Source organism: Sodiomyces alkalinus, assembly GCF_003711515.1.
Source record: "Sodiomyces alkalinus F11 unplaced genomic scaffold SODALscaffold_7, whole genome shotgun sequence".
In the NCBI taxonomy this organism is placed as follows: Eukaryota; Fungi; Ascomycota; class Sordariomycetes; order Glomerellales; family Plectosphaerellaceae; genus Sodiomyces; species Sodiomyces alkalinus.
The window spans coordinates 249649-264093 of record NW_021167085.1 but is presented as its reverse complement, the minus strand read 5'-3'; the positions used below and the strand labels follow the sequence as shown (position 1 = coordinate 264093).

Sequence of the window (14445 nt, the reverse complement as noted above, 5' to 3'; positions counted from 1 at the left end):
ACTCTGCTATGGGCATCTCTCACGGCCCGGTTCTCTTGCAGTCAGCCGCTTACTACAGGGGGACTCGGAAGCATCTAGAAGGCGTGACGAAACACGACGGACGTCATAACCTCCATTGGTGACATATTTATGAAACCAGTCTCCCAGACCCTTCTAGTACCACGCTATGATAAAGAAAGTAGGAATAAGAGTGTATAGGAGCGAACAGTGATAGCGCGGCATTCTTCCAGGTAACACTACAGGCTAAGCACCTCCGTCGAAACCTGTAAAATGATGACGCGCCCCGAGGGAGTACCAAGCGCCATACGTGACCCGGCAACAGCCGTTCTTGAAGGCCTATACTCGGTGGGCAACCAGAGTAGCCCCCGAGTATCCTTTACAAGCCAGACTCCATCACGACTTATTCCACAACCATAGCAGTTAGACAGTACCGCGGAGGCCTGCAGAGTCTCCGCACCCAAAGGATCCAGTGCTAGAGTACCGATTTCGGTCACGAGCCTGGAGTTCGTGTGTGAATCGAACGAAAGTTGATATACCGGTTGGGCGGTGTCGAGCGACTGCACGCACGCGCCCGTCGCCGCGTCCCAGATCTTAACGGTATTATCGCGGGACCCCGACGCCAGCCGCGTGCCGTCCGCCGTGAAGGCCACCGAGTTAACCTAGTTACCGTGGCCCTCGAGCGTCTACACGCACGCGCCCGTCGCCGCGTCCCAGATCTTAACGGTATTATCGCGGGACCCCGACGCTAGCCGCGTGCCGTCCGCCGTGAAGGCTACCGAGTTAATCCAGTCACCGTGGCCCTCGAGCGTCTGCACGCACGCGCCCGTCGCTACGTCCCAGATCTTAACGGTCTTATCGCTAGACCCCGACGCCAGCCGCGTGCCGTCCGCCGCGAAGGCTACCGACTAGACCGAGTCGCCGTGGCCCTCGAGCGTCTGTACGCACGCGTTCTAATCCGGCGCTGTTAGCGACGGCGACGAAATCCACCTCGGCATATCGTGCTTGAAAAGGTTTCGTACTACGCTCTGAGTAGGACTGAAGAAAAGAGCGGAGGCGTACAGTTGAAGTGGCGCAGCCTCTATCGCTCCTTTATAGGATAAGATAAATCGATGAGCGTCGTGAACCAGGCCTTCTAACTGTTGTGCTCCTGTACGTGCCTGATATAAGTGTTAGATGACCTCTCGGATAAGATACGACGGCACTCACGATGAGCGCCTGAAGCTTTCGCATAGCGAGTACCGTAAGTGATATATTACGCTGGAGACTCATAGCCTCTAGCCAGTAAAGGAATTTATGCTGGAGGAACGTATGAATAAGGCCGCCGTCCTGGAGATGCTCTAGTGTACGTTCCTCCGCGAGATCGCCGTCCTGGAGATAATCAACCCAATGCACACAAGAGTACCGCACAGGGGCTAAGGGATCAGGATGCGGCTTAGGGAGGTCGTCGATCGAGAATCCTGGGGCGGTCAGATTATAGATATCCCGGTGGAGCGTGCGCGATATGACCTTAACAGATCTTAAGAAGATGGTGCGGTGCTGGTGGGTAATCCCATGTGGTAGGATTTGGCCAGACGCTTTGCTGAGCAAGAAGTCCTTTGCCGATTGATGCACTAAGTACACAATGTCTTCCCGGAGAGTGAGGAAGGAGCCGCAGGAGCCGACGAGAACGTACAAGGCTGCAGGATTGTCGTAGAAATACGTGGGCGGCTTGACGATGGCTGCCAACTCCTTCGAAGACACAGGGCGGTACACGACGCAAGCCACCGCGAGAATATGCATGCACAGCTCCGCATCCTCGGAATCTCCTATGTGTCTCATCATCCGTTCGTACAGGGCGTCGAGGCCGGGCGGAATGGTCTCGAGGGCTTTGAGCGCGTGCCAAGGTCGAGCGCTGTCGCGCGCCAGCTCTTCATATACCAGGGCAACCCAAAGAAAGGTGCTGTCTGCCTTATCGATGAAGTGCTTTTGGACGGTTGCTCGATTCCTTCGTCGTAGCTCTTAAGTCGTGCCAGCTTATCGACTTTGTGTCGGATGTAGGCCTCGACTGCTGCGGCGACGGAGTCCTCGTTGAGCTCTAGGTGGAGTGTGACTTTTTGGGTGGTGCTGCCCAGCGTCTCCTCGATATCCGGCCAGTTGCGGCTCGACACGATCCACTTGGCGCGAGAGGAGGCGGACACGCGGATGATTAAGTCAAGAAGCTTTGGCCGACCAGCACCGCACTCGTCAAGGGCGTCGACTATAAGAACCGCGGCGTTAACGATCGGGTCTGTTAGCATGGCCTCGAGAATCTTGGACATGACTTCCCAGGCGTTCGGCCCCTCAAAACGCTGCTTTCCGCCGCCGTCGTACTCCTTACGCACGTGCGAGATGAGGGATGGGTGCTGGTGGACGAGACTGTAGATCAGGCCACGCAGCACGGCCGTGGCGGTGTTCAGCTTCTGCTCCGTTGCCTGGCAGAAGAAGTAGGCCAGCGGGTGGGCAGGGTCCTTCTCCAGCTCGTCGATAATGCCGCAGAGGAGTATCGTCTTGCCCTTGCCGGGGTCGCCCCTGATCCAGAACAGCCCGCGGGTGTCCGTCCGCCACTTCTTGAAATCAGGATTGTCCAGGACCCAGGCGTACGAGTCTCGGAGAAGGCCGCCCTTGGTGTTCTGGATGCGTGTTTTGTCGTGGACAGGGTCGGTGTCGTATAGATCGTCCAGGCATTGTTTGTCCTTCTTTTCTTGATGGAGTTGCTCTTGTCGCCTGGTCTGGTCCTGGATGGCGGAGGTGATGCCTTGGAGCTCGGAGAATTGGCGCTCTGCGGCGCCGGCAATGCCTTCGAGGTGAGACCGGACCTGCTGCGAGTTGTACTGCTCTGAATCCTTCCAAACGGCGGCCTCGGCTTGTTTGACGTCGTCGATTTGACCGCTCCAGTCGTCCAGTATGGCGAAGTCTCTGAAAAAGACGGCCACACGCTTCCGGTGGTAGAGGCAGACGCTCCTCATCTGGTACAGGAGGAGCTTCTGGTATAGCTGGACGATGCGCGTCTCGAGCTGCTGTCGCAATCCACTGAAGGCGGAGCCGGCACGCTCGTCGAGGAGGAGGTCCACCAGGTTCCAGTACCAGTCCATCCTCGAGACGACGTAGCAGAGGCCTTTTCGGTTAATGCCCGGCTCGGTCAGGGGGTTCGAGAGCACCTGGCGATATGAGTATACGACGCGGGGCGGGTGGGAGACTGACCTCGAGGGCGAAGCTGACGCCGACCCAGGCGATGGCGGCTTCCGGGGAGGCCTGGACCGCCTTGTCGACGAGTCCCCTCACGACGCCGACTATCTGGATGATATCGCCCATCTGCTGCTTGACGGCCGCTTCTCTGGCGGTCTTCTGCAATCCGACGCGGACGAGGCGCTCCATCTGGCGCTATCTCTGCGCCGGCTCGGTCTCGTCGGTCGGGAGTTCGGTCGACATGAACTTCTCGTAGGCGTCGACGATCTTGGGTTCGCCTGCCTTGAGCTTATCGTACGCGTGGTTCCAGAGCCGCGCCTGGAGGCCTGACGAGGGCTGGGGAGTGGCAGCGGGCTGCGGCGGGTTTGCTGGAGATGGGGCGCGATGAGGGGATGTCGGTCGGGGGCTCCGCCTGAACATCCGGCGCCATTGAGGACCCATGATGTTTGCTGATTGCGACGACGACGCGGCAGGAGAATCTCAGGCCGGGGGTCTGCGTCCCGACGACGGCGTATCGGGAAGGAGCTCCATGATGTAGGTGAATAAAATGGCCACAGCGCATCAGGCTGCGGACGCGTGGCTGATGCGATGTCAAGTTGAACCGAGGGGTTGGGCTGGGGTGGCTGGCGGGTGGTCCCCGGTCCGAGCGGCAGTTGCCAGCAGACCCTGGAGACCCGACTCTGCAGCCCTTGACATCCTACTCAGCGCTGCAAAGATCGCTCGAGAAATGGGACCGCGCCGTTGCCCTCTGCGGCGGGACACTATCCGCGGGCCACCATCAGACCCTCGACGGTAAGGAGTTCTGCAGTCTGGTCGCCGGAATCTTTCACCTCGCCAAGGATATCTGCGATCTGGCGGGCGCGCTCAAGACTTGGACACCTCGTGGCACAGTGGACGACACGCGCGCAGGCTCGCCCAAGTCGCTGCGTTCGCTGGGCTGTCGACACGGCGGAAATTGGTGTGGGCCTCGTGGGGGAAATCGAAACGCACGATACAGGTCTATCTGTTGAATGGCCTGGTGGACGAGTTGCACAAGCTGGTACCGCTGGTCGTTGTGCCAGGTACATTGGCGTTAAGGCCCGCTGACAGGCCTGTCGATGCGCTCGGGCCGGGATAGGTATGAGCATGGAATTCGAGGATGTCACTTGGGTGATCATGGACGCCTCGGTGACCTTGCTCGGCCGGAAGGCATGTAGGAGTGCTGCCATTTGTCCCTGCCTGATTATAGCAAACGCACAACGAGAATTGCACACGTGGCTCCGGCAACCCCCGACGAGCGATGCGAAGACTCCTTGCAACGCCGCCTCTCCGGCACTTGCGGTTGGATCCTCGACCGGCCGGCGTTTTTGCAGCGGACGTCCACGGCATTCCCGTCGGGCGCCGCCAAGGTGCTCCGACTGTCACGGAAGCACTGGCATCGACTGGCCAAAATCCATGGCAACATAAAATCATCACAAAGCTACAAGCTCCCCTCAACGTTCTACTGCATCAACATTAGTACCTCTGTGAACAGCAATCAGGCTGGAATCGGCCGTTAGTGATGCCAAGAATGGCCGATCAGGCAACAACCATCCATCGTAGCCCGTCTTCGAAGCCTCCGATCTGTCCAGGCAATAAACAGCACGATCGTCAACCACGTCCCATCTCTTTAGGCTTCTGACCACGCAGGTTTCCAGACCTACTACACCTTTCACCCGGCGGATCATCTTGTCCCCTAAGAAGCATACGCCACCTAATATATACGTCTTGGACCTTCAGAGATCACTCCGGCGTGTATGTGGAGCGGGAGGGAGTGAAAATGATGTGACTAACACCCCTCCTCTATTCTATACATCGCTATGTGTCTCCATATCCGATACGATTGCCCTGGGCGTTGTATAAGGGTCGGATATCGCTGGGATATCACGCAGTATGCTGTGGGAGGTTATGCCACCTCCGATGCAGAATCTACGCTTGAAACCCGATAAGAGAAATGTACAGACTGCCTGTACCCAACGCCCGACTCCACGTAGTAGAACGCGTTGACCCCAAAACTGAGATTCAATACCAATCGCAATCTTCCTTCCACAGTACTTGTGCTTCCCAGGCTCTAATCTGTGATGCCCCCCGGACATCGCGGGTTGATGCTGACCGGGGCCTTGTCGTTGGTATAATCCTCTCTGAAAGGAGGTCGCGCTTCCAGGGTGTTCGAGCCATGGATTCTTCGAACTTCTCGATTAATCATGATCCCGGTCCCCTTTGTTGCCAAGGACACTTTGATCATGTCTGTTTCGGTTCCCTTGCCCACCGTGACAACCCAGACTCGCAAGTCGTCGTCATGGCCTGGAAGATATGCCGTCTTTGAGTCGTAGCTGGCATAAAACATGTCGAAGACCAATCGTGCTTTCGAGTCGAAATTAAGGATCGCAACCAGCTGTGCTGATGGGGCCTGCTCGGGATGAACGTCTGCACTAGCAGAAGACAAGGCGCTCAGTGCGGCCTCGACGACGTCATGCGGGGCCGACCAGGCTTTGCGATAATAATCGCTCGTTGCTTTTACGGTCACAAACACTCTTAGGGGTTGAGCTTGATGCATTTTGACGCGTGTGAGTGCATAGGGCGGAGAACTAGCCGTCACGATTGAGGTGTGGGAAATATGTCGGGACGAATGAAGCGGAGCAAGTCCGGAGAATGCGCCAGCTGACTAACCAAGTACGATCCTACTCGACCCTATCACCTCCTGGGTGTTTCGGCGCTTCTCGATGCATTGCCAAACAGCATTCTAAAACACATGACGGCTTCGCAACCAACCAGTCGTGAGCGCTGGCGCCCTCCATATCTTATTCGCCAGACGCTGCGAGGGTGGAAAGCAGAAATTTCCCCTGGACCCTTGACCACTGTCCGGTTATCCCGATTCGTGCTTCGGCTTACTTGGCTCGAGGATCGCCGTCCACGCGGTACAGGCTCGTCTTGCCGCAGAAAGTGCTCACGCCCGCTACTCCGGCTTCTGGGCCGTGACGACGACTACATTGAATAGGGCATGCACCTTGTTATCCCTCACGGCAGCCCTCACGCCCGCGTTGAGGAGCTCCACCTCCTCCAGGCTCTATCCCAGGACGTCCTTGAACAGCTGCGCCGTGAACCCCTGGACGCCCTCAAGGAAGTTCTGGCGCGCGTAGAGCCCGCACTCTTTGAGCCTCTGGTCCTTCGCCCAGGTGCCAACGGGGAGCTTGAAGGTCTGCTGCGTGACGTTGTCGAAGCCGGCGTCCTCGGCCCACTTCTTGAAGGAGGGGGCGGGGCTTATATTGCGCCCGATCTTATCGCACGCGTCCATGAGGCCATTCATCATCTTGACGACAGCGTTGTCGGGCTTCAGGGTGCCGTCCTCGGAGACTAGTATGTTGTCGGACTCCTGGAACTCCACCCAACCCCCGGGCGAGAGGTTGTCGTATATCTGCTTGAAGAGGCGAGGCCAGTTTATAATCGAGCCGGCTATGTACCTGTAGTGGATGTAGTCGTAGGAATGCGGCTCTACCCAGTCCTGCTCCACGTCGTCCACGATGAATTTGACGTTGGGCGGGGTCCAAGAAGGCTGGATAGGGCTGAGGTCGTTGCCCGTGATTAACTCGGCCTCGGGGAACTGATCTCCCAGCTGGATGGCCTATAGACCCGTACCCGTTCCGATATCGAGGACTCGCTTTCCGGCCAGATCGATAGGAGCCAGCAGCAGTTTGTCGTTGAAGAGGCGGAAGAAGCCATGGTGGACTATGTCGAGCCGGTCCTGCTCTTGGGCGTTGTTGGGGAAGCTGTAGGTCCCGGAGCGATATCCATGGTACCGACGACTATGGCGATACTCGTACTCCAGCGCGCTGGAGTTAAGAGAGGTGCTTGTGGTAGAAGCATCGTCGCCCAGGGACGATCCGGTCTCATCATCGGCCTCGACCTTAACTGGGTCCTGCTGTAGCGGCGTGGTTTCGGCCATCTTCGTGATGCGTTAATGATCCGATGCAATGAGGCGGTGAGGAAATTTGTGGTGGCCATTGGCCTGCGCTGTCGAATCGTCAAGCAAAACATCTCGAACCCCGCGCACACGGACCTCAGAACTCTGCCTGCGGTGATTGGGTGGTGGTGCCGGCAACCCTGCCCGCTCCCCATGTCTTCACTGCCTCCCCGAGTTAGGACTTGGTACTTTGCACGCCTGCTTGCTGCCTTGGACGTATTGGCCGTTTGCAGGCTCTCCTCCGGGGTCGAGCCCCAACCCTCCGTCACTCGTTGCGACTATGCTAGGACCACACCGAAGCATCCAAGTTGGCCGTGAAAAAGAAAAGAAAAAATGAAGCACCGCCGGTGCGGAGCCGTGCGATGCCGACGGCTAAGGTGTAGTCTCGCTAAAAGCTAGATCCGGTGACTATAGACGCTAGGCATCCTGCTCGGACCGGCCCGGCACCAAAGACTCCCCGACACATCTATTGCGCTCTGGGCCACTTGAGCTGTCCTCCCGTCCAAGACCGCCCTCAGTGACCGAGGTGCTCTTGATTGCCTTTACAAGCGCGTCAGCGATGAAGCTGAACGGCCACCTGGGGCCGCAAAAGCCAAATCGATGCAGTCGCGGACGGACCAGCCGTCAAGAGCGGCTGGCTATGCGTGAGAACTATATCAGACCTGAGGTCGCTAGTCTCGGAGGGTTTCTGAAGCTGAGGAACACTTTTTGCCATAACTCTTGTTAATCCTCGAATAACGGGTCAGTACCATGAGCTGGCAGGATGCCTCGGTTGGATTCGGCTTCTACGCGGTGGATGGAATAGAGGAATCGTTGTCCTTGGCCATTATGTACACCTCACGAAGATCGCCCGCAAATTACGGATGCCACTTCTATGGAAACGAGCCCTAGGATGTCACCACTCCCCGCACCGGCTTGCTACCATCGTGCTCTTCCGGCCCGGGGAGTCGGAACATGTCTCTTCGCTACAGGGGCGTGCCCCCTCAAGATAATCAAGACCTTGTTTCTGAGGGGTTTTGCCGTATCCGTTTTCCAAAAGAACTTGAACCACCCAACAATGGCGAGAATCGCGCCAATGCCTCCTATACTGAGATATACAGCCCTAAATGGTGGGTGCCGTGGCAGAAAAGAAAATGCGCCGAAGGAGAGAGCGCGTCAAGGCCGATGCCTCCAACGCGAAAAACGAAGCCCACGCCAATGCCGACGACCACGACGACGCCGTGCGGGAACGCAAGAATCGGCAGACCCATGAGGGAATACCCTACGATAGCGCTAATCCACATCCGATTCTGTTGTCCAGCAGGTGACAGGACTGCGACTGGCGCGATGATGGCTGCGCCGACTCCGACGACGAGAAGCATCCTAAGCAAAAACGTCCAACTTCGGCTCCGACGTAGTCAAGTGCCGCAGAGAAGCAGCTAGAGTCCCAACAACGCGACGGGAAGGGTTGGATATGCCCAGGTCAACTAGTTGACACCCGAAACCGAGGTGCCTACGGGCGCGTTGACGGCGGTGTTGACGATCAGGGCGGTTGCTAAGATAGTCGCACCGTCCACGCCGAGAGATTTGATGAGCTGAAACATACTCAGGGCACGGGTCGGAGCCTCTGGACGGGCAGCTTCGGGCTCGGTTTCGACCGGCAGTGAGGTGACTTCGATGTTGGCAGCCTCGATGAAGATATGGTCGTCATCGAAAGTAGATGTACGGCATCTCCTGCGACGATCTTGCGGTAATAAGGGCGTAAATGACGGCGCAGCAGGGCAGGTAAATTCGGAAGCATTGCCACGTAACAGAGTCAAGACATCTCTTGAACCCGTGTTTCTAGATGAGCGGTATCTCGAGAAGCCACCAGGTCACGTTGATGGAAATGATGGTGACGAGGAACATCGCCTAATGGGTCGCCGATGTCGTGCATACTGAGCCGGTGTCGCCGGCGGATGGGTATATCGTGGACTTTGCGATGCAGTCTTGAAGCCGGGGTTGCTGTGGGGGAAGTCGTGACGCTGTCCTCTTTTCTTGGAGGGTCAGATTACGAACGCCAAACGGATGGGCAGCCACAGGGTTGGCTTGGCGGCAAGGCACGTAAGCGCGGCAAGATAAGCACCCTTACAGTATCGTTACTGCACCACTGCGCCAAAAGCCACGTCTGGTCGCGTCTCGGTGCTTTTTTATCTACCCGCAGAAGGACTAAATGTGTCTCCTTGAACAGAAAGGAAGGTATGTGTAGGCATACCCTGCCTGCTGTGACAGGGCAGGTCAAGAAGGGGCAGGCGAGAGGTCCTCTTACGATGCCCGTCCTTGTTCAGCAATCAGTGCCTAAGCTGCGCCACCCCCGAGATTACCCTGGGTTCCTTTCCCCTATCCACCCCCCTGGAATCTGGATATGGGGAAGTGCTGATGAGGTGGCTGGTCCGCGAGCCTTGGCAGGTGCCTCAAGAGCAGTTCGCGAGAAGCTCAATTGAGCGCATCAACCTTATCTTGTACGCCAACCAACACGTTACCATTCTTATCGCCGTTAGTTCTTCTCTCGCAAGTCCGCAATGGGTCGCACCACCTACAAGGGCAACCCGGCCCTGCAGATCGTGACCGAAGGGGTCACGTACCCGACGGTCCCCCTCTTCGCCCCCGGCAACACTATCATCGGCCGTGTATGTCGCAGGGCAGCCCTGGTGAGCACCGAAGCCAGCGTCCAGATCACGCTCTGCGGCAGGGCCAAGTCCAAAATCACCGTCCGGCGTCACAACGCCGCAAGCCATGGCACCACTACAACCCACTACCGAGGCCGCTTCACCCTTATCGACGAGGACGCGCACCGTCAGACTATCTTCAATGGGCCCCTCCACGTGGCGGACTCTTCAGACAATCAGACATGGTCCTTCGTCATCGACATTCCGACACACTGCAGTCAGAGGAAACTCGTCAACTCCGTGCCAGCCAACCTAAGCTTCCTACCCCTAGACGCCGCCTCCGTGGCTATACACCGTCTCCCAGGCACCTTCGATATGGACCACTCGGGCTGGAGCTCCGACAGGGAAGGATTTGTCGAGTACTGGCTCGAGGCGACTATATTGTTCATACAACACGGCAAGCAGCGCAGCGAGACTGCCACACTCCCTATCATCATCGCCTCCGCAAACAACGACCCGCCCATCACCGACTTCGGCAACCGCCGGTATCGCGAACTACGCGTCATATCTTCCTTCAGGCTCCTCCCGAACATGGAGGCTGCCGAGCTGACGTTTCAGCAGAAGTGCCAGCAGCTTTTCGGCTCGTCCAAGGTGCCGCGCGCCGCTGGCAAGTTGGAGCTGTACATGCCGCGCATCATGCAGCTGGGCAATCCCAGCACGGTGCCCCTCCGGCTGCGTTTTGTGCCTGACAAGAAGCTTTCTAGCGACAACATGCATGACATCCCCATCAAGATCGTCCTGCAGTCGCTTCGCATGACATTGATGACCAAGACCACAGTCCGGTGCGCCGCAGCCTTCAGCCCGCGCGAGGCGAGCGACGACACGGAAATCACCTTGAACATCTGGCCGCCTTCTCCTGGGCAGCCGTCGAGCATTCTGTACATCCCGTGCACGGGCGAGTACCCGCCCATCGACGTCGGCGCGAAAGCCGACTTCCGCCTCAACAGCCAAGCTCCACGGCAGGCGCTGCGCAAGCTGTACCCTCGATTTACGACATATAACCTGATGCACACCCATTATTTCAAGTTTGAGATCGTCGCAACAGCCTCGGGGGAGGAGATGAAAATGAACGCTTTCGAAAGTGTGGTCATCCTGCCAGCATCAGAGGCGCGACAAGCGCCAGTAGCGGCCTATTCAGCACATCCTGGGAGTAGTGCAGTGCAGCAGGAGGAAGAAGCGCCGCCGCCGCCGTTCCAGCCAAGGTCTGAGTCGTGGATTCGTCCCCCGGCTGAGACAGACGCCCCACCGACCTTTGCGCAGGCGCAAGAGGAGAACGTCACGAGGAAGAGCCAGGAAGCGGAACGGAGCACGGAGGCAGGCCCGTCGGTACCCTGATGCCTGGCTTTCGGATAGCAGGTCAGTAATTTTTCAGGCGCCCCATTACAACCTCAGCCAGGAGGCAGACGGCGCCGGTCCAAGGATTCAAGTAGCAGGTGGCTCTCGGCAACGTAGGGCACTGCAGGATCCTGTGATTCTGCAAGATGGAGCTTTCCCCGCCAGCTGGGACGTGTCAGGCACAGTCTGTGCAGCCGTCAACGGGGACGCACGCTGGCCGACCCGGTCACGGTCGGGCATCCGCTCGAGCAGCACCAGGCTGTGCCAACGGGCTGTGATATGGACCATCCCAGCTGATGCCTGTTCCGGATCTTCCCACTGGGCGCACTGTTGACCAGGATCCATGAACTCATTTCCTGGCTGAAAGGTACGTCCGAATAGCAAATTCAAAACGAGAACTATACGGTGGCTCCGACACACCCCCGAGTTACATTGTTCTATGCCGGAATCGACCCTCTCGCTGGTGGGGCCTCCGCCTCCGCAGCGGCGTTTTAAGTCCTGGCACAGCGCTTCGCGCCCGTATCCTCCACGCCTCATCTGACATACTCGGAACGACTGAACGTCTTCTCCAAGATGAACATCTTCGGTGACTCCAGCTTTTGCAAGAAGCGTCCAACGTTCGATCTTCCGATGCCAGCTGCCATCAGAGCCATCAACATAGCTTCGGGGCATATCCGCGCGACACACTTCAACCGGCCGTCACCAGTCAAAATCCCTTCGCTAGGCTTGATCGTCAAATATGGAGCAGACGTGACCATTGCAGAAGCGCAGACGCAGATGAATGTACGCAAACGACTTCAAGGCCGAGTCCCTGTACCTGAGGTCTTTGCCTGGGCCGAGGACGAGGGACAGGGTTTCATTTACATATCGCTCGTCGAGGGTGAGACTTTGCAGGAGAGATGGGGAAACATGAGCGAACTCGAAAGGCAGGCTATATGTGAAGACCTGAGGTTGATGGCGAAGGCATGGAGGGCCTTGGAGCAAGAGGGGCAGCGGCCGTATATTGGTAAGCAGACTAACCGATTCCGATATCTGCACATCTGACATGAAAAACAGGCGGTCCCGACAAACAACCACTGAACGACATCTTTCTAGCATCCTGCCCGGGACTCGTTGGGCCATTTCATGGTTTCGACGCTGTTCAAAGGTTTCAAGCAGCATGCGGCATCGCCATCAGTACTGAGACGGCCATTGTGTTCACTCATAGTGACCTAGTCCCGCCAAACATCCTGCTATCCCCAGGGCCCAACCCGAAGGTGGAGGCAGTCATTGATTGGGCCCAGGCGGGGTGGTATCCCGCGTACTGGGAGTATTGCAAGGCTCGGCGAGTGAGGCTGGACCCGGAGTGCTTCAGCGATGCCCTGCAGGAGGAATGGCGAGACAGGTATCTGCCCAGGATTGTTGATCCTGTGGATGATGAAATGTGCTACCATCCATGGCTGTATTTCGTCCTTACGAAGGGAATCTAATCACATAACCTCGCAGCCGCGAGGTTTATTCGCAACGGTAAGGCTTTTGCTACTGGGTGATGTGATATGGTGTCCCGGCACGCGTCGCGGACGTCCATAGCGTCCGGAGCCCAATTGTCGTCGATGCGTCGAGGCATATTGCGGCGGCCTCGCCGTACCTCAGGCGGGAGCAGCGACACTTCCACCTTGCATCGCGCTTTCATTATCCACCCGCGCCAGCAACACCTCATCGCCTGCTTCTCTCCTCTCCCATTCCCCATCCAGCTGCTCGAGCTCCCCCGTGTCCACCTCGATAATATCGTCTTCTCCGTCTTCCTCGTCCCTCCCTCTCTCCAAGCACGACCAGCGAGGCGACTTTGAGAGCCGCCACTTGTCGATGTTGTTACTCGAAAGCCATCGATACCGGACCTTACGGTACTGGAATGCGCAGACTTGCTCCCCAGGCGCCTCAAAGCACGTCCGCACATTGGTAAAGCCACTGCTGGTGCCGCCGATGGCAGGGTCGAGGATATCGCTGAGGGGTACGAGGGCTCCCACTGATGCGAGCGATAGGCTTATAGGAATGCTGATCTGGCCGTCGGTGCCACTGTCGCAGGTTTGTTCTTGTGCAATGCGGGAGTTCGTGACCGTGTGAAATGCCGTTATCATGTAGATGTCGTAGCCTTTGTCAACAGTCCGCTCAATCCATCTCCTTGTGGCCACCAGGCTCGCCGCCTCGTTGAACCACTCTTCGGAGTTGTCGAGCGTGTACGTTCTCACGGCGTCTGCGTCGACTCGAAGCCTCGTCTTGGCACGCCTCGAGAAACCCGCAGACATGAGAGAAGTGAGCGCCGATGCGAAGCTAGAGGTGGTGCCCTGTTCACTGAATCCCGCGAAGGAGTGACGGGCAGACACAACGGCCTCAGGGGATTTGCCGTATCCTGGGTCGTGATAATTCTGGTGCGGTTGCTCGACGCTGGCGGTGAACCGCCCCAACTCGACGTTCCTGCGGGGCAAGAGTAGCTGCGGGAGAAGAATGCTCAACGACATAATCAGCGGCGATGGATGGAGAACAAGGCGGCAGGTGTGCCAACAAGCGCAAGTATATGTTTTTGACGTTAGGAGGCCGCCCGCGCTATTAGTGTAAACCTGCCGCTCCAGTAAAATGGGCTGACGCACGACAACGTGGCGCATTATTATTCGTTGTCAGACGTCTGGTCACAGCCACCGCCACAGGAGGTCAATCGGAAGGCAGTGTGCGATCAGGCTGTAAGGAACGGTGCCTTAAACGTCCGTCGCTCAGAACCTTCTAATTGAGTCGATGTTTATATTTAGCAACGAGACCGAGCTTTCTGATAGATATCCAGTAACTGGTTCGAGACTTTGGCGTCGGAGAGGAGGCGGTCGTGGCCGCATCATCACAACTTGCCTTAGAGTCGTACCAACAGTACAGCCGAACGGGCATTCGGCAACACATTGACCACGCAGTCTCTATAGCGCAGTTATCTGTTACTTTGGTCGCAGACGACGATAATTGGGCGGCACGGATGAACAATTTAGGGTGCATGCTTCAAAGTCGGTACGAGAGAACGGGGGCGACGGCAGACCTCGAGGAAGCCATCGGCGTCGCCCGGCAGGCCGTCGAGGCCACGCCCGATAACCATCCCGACCGCGCAACCTGCTTAAATAACCTAGGAAACAAGCTTCAGAGTCGGTACGAGAGGACTAGGGCGACGGCAGACCTCGAGGAAGCTATCGGCGTCGCCCGGCAGGCCGTCAAGGCCACGCCCGA

The 14445-nt window shown here is 57.5% G+C and overlaps 9 protein-coding genes across 9 annotated transcripts in view; 4 read left to right on the top strand and 5 right to left on the bottom strand.

The window, feature by feature from the left end:
• Window positions 1–683: 683 nt before the first annotated feature.
• On the bottom strand, window positions 684–3645 carry SODALDRAFT_345049 (hypothetical protein; the record flags this gene model as incomplete). The annotated part of the gene is made up of 6 exons (XM_028613188.1): window positions 684–905; window positions 1020–1136; window positions 1207–1939; window positions 1972–3176; window positions 3220–3399; window positions 3469–3645. 6 exons carry the CDS (start codon window positions 3643–3645, stop codon window positions 684–686), a joined length of 2634 nt encoding a protein of 877 aa, XP_028464937.1.
• Window positions 3646–5293: 1648 nt separating this feature from the next.
• SODALDRAFT_324783 (hypothetical protein) lies at window positions 5294–5779 on the bottom strand (the record flags this gene model as incomplete). The annotated part of the gene is made up of 1 exon (XM_028609925.1): window positions 5294–5779. The coding sequence occupies one exon, from the start codon at window positions 5777–5779 to the stop codon at window positions 5294–5296; it is 486 nt and encodes a 161-aa protein (XP_028464936.1).
• A 124-nt stretch (window positions 5780–5903) lies between these two features.
• On the bottom strand, window positions 5904–7386 carry SODALDRAFT_345048 (S-adenosyl-L-methionine-dependent methyltransferase; the record flags this gene model as incomplete). Its single annotated transcript, XM_028613187.1, has 4 exons — window positions 6859–7386; window positions 6302–6828; window positions 6183–6271; window positions 5904–6006 (listed from the first exon to the last, which is right to left on the bottom strand). The coding sequence occupies exons 1-4, from the start codon at window positions 7163–7165 to the stop codon at window positions 5904–5906; spliced, it is 1026 nt and encodes a 341-aa protein (XP_028464935.1). The 5' UTR covers window positions 7166–7386.
• Window positions 7387–8018: 632 nt separating this feature from the next.
• Window positions 8019–8722, top strand: SODALDRAFT_188814 (hypothetical protein). Its single transcript, XM_028607117.1, has one exon. It carries the CDS (start codon window positions 8138–8140, stop codon window positions 8603–8605), a length of 468 nt encoding a protein of 155 aa, XP_028464934.1. The 5' UTR covers window positions 8019–8137; the 3' UTR covers window positions 8606–8722.
• SODALDRAFT_379613 (hypothetical protein) lies at window positions 8650–9309 on the bottom strand (the record flags this gene model as incomplete). Its single annotated transcript, XM_028615057.1, has 2 exons — window positions 8986–9309; window positions 8650–8896 (listed from the first exon to the last, which is right to left on the bottom strand). Exons 1-2 carry the CDS (start codon window positions 9096–9098, stop codon window positions 8650–8652), a joined length of 360 nt encoding a protein of 119 aa, XP_028464933.1. The 5' UTR covers window positions 9099–9309.
• Window positions 9310–9373: 64 nt separating this feature from the next.
• On the top strand, window positions 9374–11672 carry SODALDRAFT_188857 (hypothetical protein). Its single transcript, XM_028607119.1, has 3 exons — window positions 9374–9530; window positions 9611–11226; window positions 11587–11672. The coding sequence occupies exon 2, from the start codon at window positions 9724–9726 to the stop codon at window positions 11203–11205; it is 1482 nt and encodes a 493-aa protein (XP_028464932.1). The 5' UTR covers window positions 9374–9530; window positions 9611–9723; the 3' UTR covers window positions 11206–11226; window positions 11587–11672.
• Window positions 11493–12898, top strand: SODALDRAFT_188817 (phosphotransferase enzyme family protein). The gene is made up of 2 exons (XM_028607118.1): window positions 11493–12211; window positions 12262–12898. The coding sequence occupies exons 1-2, from the start codon at window positions 11779–11781 to the stop codon at window positions 12672–12674; spliced, it is 846 nt and encodes a 281-aa protein (XP_028464931.1). The 5' UTR covers window positions 11493–11778; the 3' UTR covers window positions 12675–12898.
• SODALDRAFT_188594 (hypothetical protein) lies at window positions 12736–14083 on the bottom strand. Its single transcript, XM_028607116.1, has 2 exons — window position 14083; window positions 12736–13962 (listed from the first exon to the last, which is right to left on the bottom strand). Exon 2 carries the CDS (start codon window positions 13845–13847, stop codon window positions 12834–12836), a length of 1014 nt encoding a protein of 337 aa, XP_028464930.1. The 5' UTR covers window positions 13848–13962; window position 14083; the 3' UTR covers window positions 12736–12833.
• Window positions 14084–14095: 12 nt separating this feature from the next.
• The window catches only part of SODALDRAFT_279961 (hypothetical protein), a gene marked incomplete at both ends in the record, with an annotated part of 3954 nt that continues 3604 nt past the window's right edge, over window positions 14096–14445 (top strand). Inside the window, one exon of the mRNA XM_028608204.1 lies at window positions 14096–14428. Within this exon, the coding sequence (XP_028464929.1) occupies window positions 14096–14428 (333 nt within the window). The remainder of the gene's footprint in view (window positions 14429–14445) is intronic.

Coding starts and splice junctions, on each gene's coding strand:
- SODALDRAFT_188594 (XM_028607116.1), bottom strand. CDS start 13,847: ATGCGCCACGTTGTCGTGCGTCAGCCCATTTTACTGGAGCGGCAGGTT.
- SODALDRAFT_188817 (XM_028607118.1), top strand. CDS start 11,779: ATGAACATCTTCGGTGACTCCAGCTTTTGCAAGAAGCGTCCAACGTTC. Junction 12,212..12,261: donor GGGGCAGCGGCCGTATATTG/GTAAGCAGACTA, acceptor CATGAAAAACAG/GCGGTCCCGACAAACAACCA.
- SODALDRAFT_188857 (XM_028607119.1), top strand. CDS start 9,724: ATGGGTCGCACCACCTACAAGGGCAACCCGGCCCTGCAGATCGTGACC.
- SODALDRAFT_188814 (XM_028607117.1), top strand. CDS start 8,138: ATGTCTCTTCGCTACAGGGGCGTGCCCCCTCAAGATAATCAAGACCTT.